Raw genomic sequence first — 12,233 nt, 5'->3', positions numbered from 1 at the left:
CAACTTTGCCTGGTCACCTCAATGTTGTGCATCTTCTTAAAGTTGATACATTGCATCAAGTTTGCGAAGCCACCTTGATGTTGTGCATCTTCTTAAAGTTGATATAGTGCATCAACTTTGCCAAGCCACCTTGATGTTGTGCATCAACGTGATACAAAACATCAACTGTTTATACAGAAACTTGATATACAAAACATCAACTGTTTATACAGAAACTTGATATACAAAACATCAACTAATGCAATGCATTAACTTTTATACATAAATAATTTTTTTTAAAGTTGATACATTGCATCAACTTTGCATACACAAACAAATTCAACTTGATGTTGTGTGTATCAACTCGATGCACAGCATCAAGATGCTATGCCAAAGTTCATGCAATGTATCAACTTTGTGTACACAGATAATTTTTAAAAATTGTGTGCTACTCTCCTAATATATAAAAAACACTAAAACTATGTCCATTCTTTGTGTGAACTTTCTTTGAAGAAAAATACTTTAGAAAATTTATTTATCTTTTAAGATTTATTTCAAACTAGTTGTTGTTATTAAAATTTTGTTCATCAATAGATATAAGTACATTCTATAATAGTTTTTCCTAACATCTAAGTTAAAACATCCTATAGGTTCACACAAATATTAAGAATGTTATGTTACCCCCACAAATAAAGCTTTTAAGTAATAAGAAGCAAAAGGAATCTTTATAGAATCTTTCTAAGGATCAAGACGTTGTGTACCTTGCCATGGTTGGACTTGAAAGTGCGATTTGCTCTCCTTGTTGCTTTGCTTCTTGTGTGCCCAAATAGTGCTCTCTCTCTTTCTTTATATATCTCTCTCTCACAATGCGAGGTGACCAAATGAGCCTCTCAACTTCTTATGTAGCCTCATAGTTCCAAAAATAGTAGTTATTTAGTGTTTTAATTCTAGGGTTTCTTAATCAAGTGCCACCTTAATTATGTATTAAGTTTAATGAATTTCTATATGATGGCCACATGGGCTATTAGGTTCTCATTTTCCATTTGTTAGCCAAGGAGAAAGACATGAGGAGAGATATTTCATTGGTCATTTTCCTTACACAAGTGGGTGGGAGCTAATCCCCTACCACCGCATCACATTCAAAGGGTCTCTCATTCTCATCCTATTCCTTGTCTCTTAGGATTAAAAAAACTAAAAATAGAGATAGAGAAGTGGACACTCCAAGCCATGGGCAATCACCAGGCTTATCTTTTACATCATATGAAGCTACGAGCACAAGAAGGAGTCCTTACTTTGCTTCTCCAAGTAAAGCCTCCACACCACAACAAGCAACAAATGATGGTAGTGATGAACATGATGCCTTGGATACATTGAGCAGTTGACATCATCTCCAATGTATCGAGGTAAGACCTACCATGGGTTGAAGCAAAAAGCATTCTTGTGTGCAGATAAACAATTAAGGAAAACATAATTTTGCAATCAACAATGTCTAGCACAGTTTGGGTTGCAAAAGTTAAAGGCACGAACGTGCTATTTTGACATGAGCAGTGGAGAGAAAGATGCACTTCTTAGTGGTCTGCTAATACCTTGTTTCGAGGAAAATTTGAATATAGCCTTGGCTTTGATTTGGTTCGTAGGACAGCCTTTAAGGTTGCTTTGAGTCTTGGAAATGTATGGCTTGAGAGGGTGAAGTGTGCAAGACCAAAAAATGGGGTAGACCAAAGCCGTTAGATCCTTTATTATCCATAAGTCCAATGGGGCAAAATGCTTTAACATGGCTTCATTGTTATTTTAAGTATCATGCAAAATGTATGCCGACAGGAAGGTTTAACTTATCTCATAATTTTACAAGGTTAGAGGTATTCTCATTGTATAGAGATGCTATGACAACTAAACAAGAGCAGTATACAAGCTACTCTTATTTTACCAGGCTTTGGAAAACCTTCTTTGCCAATGTGACTATCCCACGAAAAGTTTGAATGGGTGTGCAAAGCAAAAAACAAGAAGAAAGGTTGTAAGTGAGCCAGATGAGCTAAGGATAGTCAAGGATGCTTTGAGAATTCACAGGAAAGAGCAAGAAAATGAAAGAAGGAAGGCAATGGACCATAAAGGAATGTGTTTTGCATCTCCAGAAAAGTATCTTGGGCTAGTTAGTGATGGAATGGACCAGAAAAAAATTTGCTTGCCTCACCTTTGCTAGGCTACCTAACAACATTACAGAAGACACACTTGTGCAAAAGCATTTTGGTTGGTTGCCTTGTATACAATGCTCAAGTTCACCCATAATGATCTAAATCTAACCGTCACAATCATTCATCATGTGATATCTACTTGGGAAGGTGCATTGCCAAGCATATTATATTTATAGCTAGATAACGTTGCAAGAGAGTATAAGAATCAAATAGTTCTTGGATACCTAAGCATGTTGGTTTCCTTAGGGGTGTTTAAGAAAGTCAAAGTGAATTTTTTACTTGTGGGTCACACTCATGACCACAGTGATCAAGATGTTTAGCACGTTTTCAAAAAAAATATCTTGCCACAATGCATTTACTTTTCCAACAATGATGACACTTATAGAGAAAGATTACACACCAAAGCTAATGGTAGAGCATTTGAAGGAGACAATGTATTTCAAGTTTTTTGTTAATGGGCCAAGGATAGAAAAAAGGAGGTGCTTGGAGCAGTTGAATGATCTAAGTTATGAGCATGCCTTTCGGATTAAACCTGTAGAAGAAAGGGGACAAACTTTATTGTATGGAAAGATTCTCTACTGATTCAAAGTGGCTTCCTTCAGGCGGCCTTAAAGTTCTCAAATTTATTCTAGACATGGTTATGCAAGCTTCAAAAATGGCACCCTTGGAAAGTTTAAAGGAAGCAAAGGAGTTAAGCAAGGTAGGTCGTGCTATGGACTTTCAAAGGTGCATTATAGAGAGAAGATCGATTAATCGAGAAGGCAAAGCAGTGTGCAGGAGAGCAAGATGTAAAATGGTGGGACACGTTCTTTGAACAACAAAAAGAAATACTTGAAAGGAATATCAATAACTCATGGAATCTAGCTAGTTCTTTTTAGTGGCCAACTATTGCTGAAAAAACCACTTATTTTGCAGCACCAATTCCAAGAGATTGATAAACTTATTCATGGGGAAGCAAGAGAGATGTACATAAGAGCCAGACGATCGAAAGAAAGGTGAAAAAGAATTCAAGAGATGTGGAGTGGTGATCCACAAGACATAAAGAAGGGTACCCTTGTTGCTACCCTAGCTAAGGCTAATGCTTTAAAACATCTGTTTTGGATTGGCAAGATAATAGCTACTATCAACAAAGATGAAATTGGTGAGCATACATTGTCACTAACAGTGCAACACATGCAAAGGCATTTGAGGGAAAGTATAGCTTGGAAATGGTAAATACAACAAAAGGAAAGGGCAAGCGCAAGAGGGGAAAGAACACTGCTAGCACTAGTGTACTACCACTTGATGAGGTAGATATTTTGGTGGATGACTTTACTTTCACAAAAGTAGGCTACTTGAGAAAGTTAACCATTTCTATTTTACAAGAGAAGATCCCTTGCTTCAATAACTCTGCGCTTGGTAGCACTCCCTCGAGTGTGCTAACACGATAGCGAACCCAAGGAGTCTTAGCTTTAGGTGTACACATGGAAGAAAAAAACGTCTTTGTGGATAGTGATGAAGAGGATTCTTCGTCTAGCTCCTCAGGGGAAGGCACACCAACGAGTGATGGTGATGGTATAGGTATGAGTGTGATGATCTCTTGCCTTTGAGCTAGCCATTCTCTCTCACACTCTACACCCTTGTGTTTTTCTCTCATCGAGCATTGTGTGTGTGTGAGTTAAGTGCCATTGTGAGCTAATAGTGGTACTAGATCAATTGGTACTAAGTGGGTTTACAAAGTCAAGAGAAAGGTTAATGGATCTGTGTGGACACGATTAAGGCGATACTTATTACAAAAGATTATGCACAGGGATTGATTATGATGAAAATTTTGCCTCCACTTCTCATATGACCACTATCAAACTTGTTATTGTTTTGGCAGCCCACCATGGATGGAAAGTGTATAAATCAAAATAACATTCTTGAATGGCTATTTGTAGGAAGAAGTTTATGTGAGTCAACCAACTAGATATGCCTAACCCGATCAGGAATAGAAGGTATGCAAGCTTAAGAGAGCTTTATAGGGTTTGAAACAAGCCCCCAGGACTTGGTACCAAAAGATTCATACCTATTTGGCTAGACAAGGATTTCAAAATAGTCCTAAAGAAAGCACTTTATATGTCAAAAAGGACAAGCAGGATTTGCTTGTTGTCATCCTCTAGGTTGATGACATGTTGTTAATAGAAACCAATGAGGATTTGATTACAACTTTGGTCTTTTGAACTACTACTTGGATATGTAAGTTTTTATACAGCAAAATGATGGTAAGCAGTCTAAGTATGTCGAGGCACTGCTCAAAACTTTCCATATGAAAGCTTGCAAACCAATCTCTACACTAATGGAACCTAGTGTAAAGCTCATTCTATAGGATTCCATAGAACCATTCCTCAAGATCAAATTGTTGGATGCCTCATATATTTGTGTAACTCATAGCTAGACATATAGTTTGGTGTGTCACAACTTTCAAAGTTTATGCATTGCCCAAGCACTAAGCATTGGTAGCATTTAAATACAACTTTAGATAGTTACGAGGCACACAAGATCTTGGATTGTTTTATGCCAAGTGGGGTGATTTAGAATTGCAACCCTCCTCTAATTCTAAGTGACAGGTGATAAAGATACATGGTAGGCCACATTTGGAAACTGCTTCTTTTTGGGCAACTCATACATCTCCTAGCTAAGTAGAAGCATCCCCATCCTATGAACCTAAATATAGAAGAGCATTCACTGTAATAGTTGAATGCTTATGGTTGAGAAAATTGATGGAGGATCTTTGTGTCCCTTCAGACACCTCTACTCAAGGTCTTTTGCAAAAGGCTTTGAGCCTCCTCCCTTTCGGAGACTAATCTGCAATCTCTACAAACCTCACATTTATACTACATGGGTTTTTTTAAAGATATTTATGGTAGTACTATAGTGATATCATGTATGTACTAATGGCATGATCACTTTTGTCCCATTGGGTTTTTTTGTATGGCCATCCACGTGTGAATAGGACACATTAGCAGTAGCTAGTATATAAGCAACGTCATCCATTATTTAGAGTTACTGCTCATTTATTCCTTCTCCTTTTTGTACTTGCAAAGCAGAGAGCTTCATATATCTCCCCTTTGAGCTAGCCATTCTCTCTCACACTCTACACCCTTGTGTTCTTCTCATTGAGCATTGTGTGTGTGAGTTCAACTCCATTGCGAGCTAACTTCATGTGTGTGTGAGTTCAACTCCATTGCGAGCTAACTTCATGTGCTCATTACCAAAGTACTCAAATTAAATTTTCAGTTCTAAAATTACATATTGCACAGCATTGAACACAAATTGCATATATTCTTCCAATGAAGGGTGTGTTCCTTGGTCTAGTAATTTTTGGAGAAGAAGCATGCCAACTCTCAACCCATATGAAAGATATATATATACATATAACTATACTTTCATGTATACTGCATTGATTGCGTATTTCTAGTTTCTATATTTTTTTCTACAACAATTTGTCACTATTTGAAGATCTATTTAACAAGTTGCAAACACCCATTTACAAAAGGTTGTTTTGCTTAAGGCACCCTTTGTACTTGCAAAGCAGAGAGCTTCATCTATCTTCCCTTTGAGCTAGCCATTCTCTCTCACACTCTACACCCTTGTGTTCTTCTCATTGAGCATTGTGTGTGTGAGTTCAACTCCATTGCGAGCTAACATCATGTGCTCATTATCAAAGTGCTCAAATTAAATTTTCATTTCTAAAATTACATATTGCATAGCATTGAACACAAATTGCATATATTCTTCCAATGAAGGGTATGTTCCTTGGTCTAGTAATTTCTAGAGAAGAAGCATGCCAACTCTCAACCCACATGAAAGATATATATATATATATACATACATATAACTATACTTTCATGTATACTGCATTGATTGTGTATTTCTAGTTTCTATATTTTTTTCTACAACAATTTATCACTATTTGAAGATTTATTAACAAGTTGCAAACACCCATTTACAAAAGAAGGTTTTGCTCAAGGTGAGGGAAAATCACATGCTAGCGTAATTTTCAAGCCTAAGATTGAAAGGATTTTGGCTTGCCTTGAAATTGATGGGGTGATAGACGTTAGCTATAAAATTAATTGATGTATAGATCCTTGAAATTAAAATGTACCAAGGCTAGGAGTGTCACTTTATAATGCATATATTATAAACACTAGCAGCTTCAAAAGAAGGCATAGATATGCAATCAAGTCCATTAAATAATATTCAAAACACATTTAAATATGGGGGGCAAACGTTTTTAAATTAATTAATTAGGTTGATTGTGAGGAGATCATCTGCGGGTCGAAAGAGGCAAGGCTAGAATTCCATAGAGGCATGGGACTCGCTAAAACCCGCGAAGGGAGTTCCAACATCTGGAAAATAATTCTTTTAATGGCGACCTTTGCGTGTAAGTTCCAACGTCTGGAAAATAATTCTTTTAATGGCAATCTTTGCGTGTAAGTTCCAACATCTGGAAAATAATTCTTTTAATGGCCGAGCTAGGCTTTATATGATCCGCCGGGAAGCACTCATGTTCTTGAGTGAGCCATGGCGGCGGCTGCGGTGGACATAGCGCTGTTGAAGGTGGCTTTCATACCGGGCACGGGAAGTGTCGGCAGGCCGCTGGCTGGGCGCCTGGCGGACGCTGGGATATCTGTCTTCGTGGGCTCGAGGGACGCCGCCAAGGGCCTCGATGCCTCCAAGCTTATCGCCCAGGCATCGCCCTCTGCCGCCCACGTCAAAGGCGGCTCCAACGCAGAAGCGGCTGCATGGGCCAACGTCATCGTGTGGAGCCCAAGTGTAAGCTCAGTTCATGCCATGTTTCTGAGTATTTGGATTAGCCCTAGTTCTTAAAACCCTAACCCTAACCAGTCTTCTACACCAACCCTAAGATTAACATTTTACAGGGGCCCCTTCAAGACCGTGAGGCTCTCCTGCGATCCCTAGCTCCACACCTCGAGAACAAAATCATCATCGATGTCACGAATGTCATGTACTTCTTTGATGAGACCCAATGGGGCCAAACCTCCTCTGTTTTGCTTAACCAAAAGGCCCTAGGAGTTCCAGCCAGATGGACCACGGCTTTCAAGTCCACTTTCTGGGTAAGTTTCCGGCTTGCATTCCAATTTTTTCCTGTTGAAAAAAAACAAGAAATTGCATTAATCTAATCTAGGATTCACCTTCTGGGTATGACGGTCAATTGAGAGGTTTCTGTGCTCATGATGTTTTTTTTTTTGGTTAGAATTCTTTTTCCTTGTTTCTAGCATAGGTAAAGCCTGTCTTGATAATGGCTGTTTTAGGGGCCTCTCTCTCTCTCTCTCTCTCTCTCTCTCTCTCTCTCAAAATTTAGCTAGCTGAATTTCTTTTTTTTATGTTGCATGACTTTGCTATATGTAGAGCTCCATTACCATGCATAATTGTGCTAAATGCATCATCAACGTTGTTGTCCTGATCATCACCATCATTCCCCTCATCCACATCATGTAAATGTGATCAGCCTGTTTGGTGTTAATCATTTAGATTATTGTTTAGGCCAATGCAACTTAAGTGTTTACTGTTCTGTTAGAACTGGCGTGTAGTTATCAATATTTGTTTATTGATGACATGAGTGGAGTGCACACCTTTCTCACACTCAACATGGATTCTCTACTACAGGCATCCATCAAACTGACATCATCATCATCATTATATAATCCATCAATCAGGCCATCATTATCATCCTCATTACGATATCATCTTCATGAAATGAGAGTGTGCAGTTTATGTCGCCTAGATAAAACGTTGTACCTGGCATAATTATCACCTTCTTTTGTGCAGAAACTTCTTGAAGAGCTCCCTAACGTGGAGAAGCCGCATCATACCTTTGTTGCTGGTGACGATGAAGAGGCGGTAGCAACTACAATTGCTTTAGTAGAGGCAATTCCTGGCTTCAAAGCTGTGAAGGCTGGAAGTTTAGCCAATTCAAAAATTGTTGAGCTGTTAGGTCCTCGATGGTTGGTTGAGCTGGATAAGCTCAATGGCGGGGGTGAATTTCGGAGTGGATGGAGATATGGTGTGTAAGTAAAGGGTATACTTCATGATGATTGCAAGCTAAGTCAAGTTTTATATTAATTATACTACTATAAATGTATATTGAATAATTTGTGGTTTTAACTTTTGGAAGCAAGGCTTGTATTTTTGTATCTCAATCAATTGTTGATCTGCATGGCTTGTGTTGCATCTGTGGTTCACATGGATCTAGCAGCTTAACCTATGTACCTGCTACAGAAGTTCTCCTCCTCTTGAATGACATTTCTGCAAAGCTTTCTTTTGTTTACTAGAGGTATTGCATATTTAACTGTGGCTTAATTGTGAGAACCCATAATATAGACCGAATTGTGGTGTGCTTCCATGAACTACCATGCTGAAGAGAGGAACATATGTAAATACCAAGATTTAAGCTGGGTCACAAAACAGCCAGAATCAGCAATATGTAACATGACAAGTCTGTCATAAGATGTCAATCCAGTTAAGTTAGTCTCTTTGTGTGTGTGAGTGAGAGAGAAGGGGGGCATTGCATGCTGATATTTAGAAGGAATTTGGAGGAGGGTTAAGGAAGATTTTTGGGCACCGTCCACCAATGAAAGTTCGGAAGTTTCTTCCAATTGTAGGTACTTGTGCCAAGGCCACTTCCTTTTGATTAGCATGAACTTGGGATCAATGCAGATTTCTCTAGGTGCGTCCATGTATTCTCGCCACTCTTATGTGACCTGCACGACAACTAGTACTTCAAGGTCAACAAAGTGCCACGGTTGGTCGATTATCCATTGTGCAAATATGGAATCCATGTGTCCGGTCATGACACAGATTTCGACCGTGTCAAAAGGGGTATATCCAAGTGAGTATGGAAGTTGCTTGAGATCTTGTACGGTGGGTGGTGATATGAGCTGACGTTCATGGACAAGCAAGGACACCCTTGGGTCCCATCTTCTCACTAGCTTCGTAGTATGCTATTGTGGCGGGCGATTCCCCATTGAGTCCGATCCCTCATGGAATGTTATAAGAATGTGTTAAAATATTGCATCTTATTATGCTGTCGTGGAGTTCCTATCGGCTTGTTTCTACAGTCGACTTGGTTCATGCACAAGAATATAAGAGTTGCTCTCTTTTATTCATTCATTTATCTTACATTGCCCAATTTGCTGGCTCTTGTACTCTGTAACCTCAAGCGAATAAAGCTCTTGTTCTTGCTTGCAATCTTTCTCTCATGTTTATTTGCTTCTGCTTGTGCACATTCTTTCATGGTATCATATGCTTAGCCTTCGGTTGTTGCTCAAAAATCTGCTCTCTGTCTCTCTCCTTCAACTATGTCTTGCGTTTGTTGCTTCCCTAGATTCTCCTGGTTGTAGATATTTCAAGTGGTTGCATTTTCTTCATTGTGTTTTTTGATCTACAAGCCCTCCTATTGCTGTTGGCCAGCCCCCAAGCTGTGTTATTTTCTACAGAGGCAAGTGGAGGAGTTCTCATTGTAAATTTAGTAAGGGCATCAATTTTGTGGTAGGTTTTTAAAGGATGTTTTTGCAATAAGTGACATCATTTCTTCTCCCTCCAAGATCCCCTCCCCCTTCCGGTAGGAGGTTCTTGGTGGTTTCTTTTGCTTGTTGTTCAGCTTGCATCTTCAGAGGGGGCTACTAGTCTCTAGTTGGATCTTGTGGAAAGGTGCTTGAGAGAGCACATGGATTGCTTAGCTACAGAGGTTGTTTGAGACAGCTTCTTTGAGGCAGACATGGTCCCCCCTTGCACAAACAAGGAGGACAAGCTCAATGGTTCAAACTATGATCACTGGAAGCTACAGATGAAGGTCTGGTTCACACACAAGGGACATTGGGAGATTGTTCAGGGCCATGAACGAAAGCTCGAATGCCCTAACAGCTCTAAGAAGTGAACTCAGGGCTAGGAGGATGCCTTTCTCGCAGAACTTTCAATTGGGGAGAATCAAGACTCAAAAGCTCACTCTGCACTTGTATGAGGCATCTCACCCGAAGTCTCCCTCGCCGTGCAAACATTGGATTGTGCTGCTTTTGTTTGGAGAGCTGACAGATCCATATGCACGGGACTCTACAATGCGGTCTGTCAACCTATTGGGTCAGCTCTTTTCTATGGAGTTTACAGCAAGGACTTCCATGCAGTCGTTTGTGGGATGAAGGTTAAGGTAATTCATGACCAATTAGTGGCAATGGGTATTGCCGTGACCTCCTCTCAATTAGCTGCTCACCTCATCAGGCTTGCAAATTATGACATGGTTTCCCAAGCTTTGCGGGTTCAAATCGCAACACGTTCCCTCGAGTTTGATGATCTGTGTACTCTTGGAAGAGGAATCCATCCTAGTTTCATAGGGGAAGTTGAAAGTTTCATTGTCTGTTGGACTTGATCAGGCACTCGCAAAACGGTGCAGAAGAAAGTTCGGAATCGGTGTTACAAGTGTGGGAAGAAAGGCCACCTGTCAAAGGATTGTCAGTCAAAGGACAAAGGCAAAGCCAAGGACAAGGGAAAGTCTTAAAAGAAGGTCAAAGACAAGTCACAGGACACTGACACAAACCCGTCTAGTGATAACCCCAGCTCTCCCAAGGCCTTACAAATTGGAGAGAACATGACTGGTGTCTTGCTTTGATCCTAAGGACGTTCCCCCGCATGCTGTCTTCCAGAAACGGCTTGTGGGCAAGAAAGGGGCCTTTCAAAAGCTCTCTTATATTAAATTTGGACATGTGCATTTTCCAAGGTATACTCAGTACTGGCCATGCTGAGGTGTCCATGGTCGCACCTTCATCATCAATTTTTTGACTTTTTTGCACACTTCAAGATGCAGAGGGGGTGTTAAAATATTGCATCTTATTATGTTATCGTGGAGGTCATGTTGGCCTGTTTCTACAACCAACCTGGTTCATGCACAAGTATATAAGAGTTGCTCTCTTTTATTCATTCAATCATCTTACATTGCCCTAGTTGCCGGCTCTTGTACTCTGTAACCTCAAGCTAATAAAGCTCTTGTTCTTTCTTGCAATCTTTCTCTCATGTTTATTTGCTTCTACTTGTGCACATTCTTTCAGAATGGAGGGCTCATGGGGTTTAGTTGGTTGAGAAGGTTGAGGCTTATGGGTTGAGCGGTGACGAGGAAGGGCCATCCATGGGACAGGTTACAGATTGCTTAACGAAAGGGTTATGGGTGGGAGTTGAAGTTGAAGTTGGGTCAATTGGAGAGGGTTGAGGCTTATGGGTTGAGCGGTCACAGAGGAAGGGCCATCCATGGGACAAGTTACAGATTGCTTAACGGAAGGGTTATGGGTGGGAGTTGAAGGTGAAGTTGGGTCAATTGGGGAGTGGTTGGGTTTTTCTCTAGGGGGTTTTCTTTGTTGTCTAAATTGTCCATCGATAAGGGGGATTGATCAGCTTCTTACAGGGCTTCTTCACCAGAAGACTTGTGCTCGCCTTGGGTTCCTTGTGAGAAACTTGTCGAGGTCATCCTCCTTGGCTTGAGGCGTATAGCTTTTGAAAAAAGCAAAGGCCTCTTGTGCCTCATGCACGGAGATGTCCTATAGTGGGGGATAAGCCACATGGATTGTATGAATGGTGGCTTGGCCAATGGCGGGGGCTTGGTTAAAGTAAGAGTAGACTATATGATATAGTCACAGGATGCTCCAGCACGTTGTATTGATCATTGGGCATGCTACAAAGCTTGCAAAAGGTGAAACTTTCGAGGGTTTTATGGTTTATCATGGCTGAGTTAAGAATAGGGTGATGAGGGTGGGTTGATGTGTAACATTGATGTGGGCTAAAATGGTGTGGGAGGTGGTGGTGGAAATAAGATCCGATAAAAAGATGTTGAATAAAAGCAAATATAGGATCCATGGGAGATCTACTCATATAGTTGTGGTAATGTGCCGAGGTCTATAGCCTTATGAGAGAAGCATGTCTAGTTTCCTTTGGTCCCACCCTTGTAATGGGGTATCATCCGAGGCAAGGTCTACATTTGATGAATTTTGGCATGTGTCAAGGTTTGTAGCCCGCGAGAGAAGCATGTCCAGCTTT

At 40.3% G+C, this 12,233-nt stretch overlaps 1 protein-coding gene across 1 annotated transcript; it reads left to right on the top strand.

The window, feature by feature from the left end:
• Positions 1 to 6,550: 6,550 nt before the first annotated feature.
• Positions 6,551 to 8,356, top strand: LOC147607633 (uncharacterized). Its single transcript, XM_086790372.1, has 3 exons — positions 6,551 to 6,968; positions 7,076 to 7,270; positions 7,986 to 8,356. Exons 1-3 carry the CDS (start codon positions 6,717 to 6,719, stop codon positions 8,226 to 8,228), a joined length of 690 nt encoding a protein of 229 aa, XP_086646498.1. The 5' UTR covers positions 6,551 to 6,716; the 3' UTR covers positions 8,229 to 8,356.
• The last annotated feature ends 3,877 nt before the right edge of the window (positions 8,357 to 12,233 follow it).

This window comes from Cibotium barometz, chromosome 55, assembly GCF_041138505.1.
Source record: "Cibotium barometz isolate CiBa-2024 chromosome 55, ASM4113850v1, whole genome shotgun sequence".
Classification (NCBI taxonomy): Eukaryota; Viridiplantae; Streptophyta; class Polypodiopsida; order Cyatheales; family Cibotiaceae; genus Cibotium; species Cibotium barometz.
The sequence above is the reverse complement of the archived record's forward strand: the minus strand, read 5'-3'. Positions and strand labels throughout refer to the sequence as shown.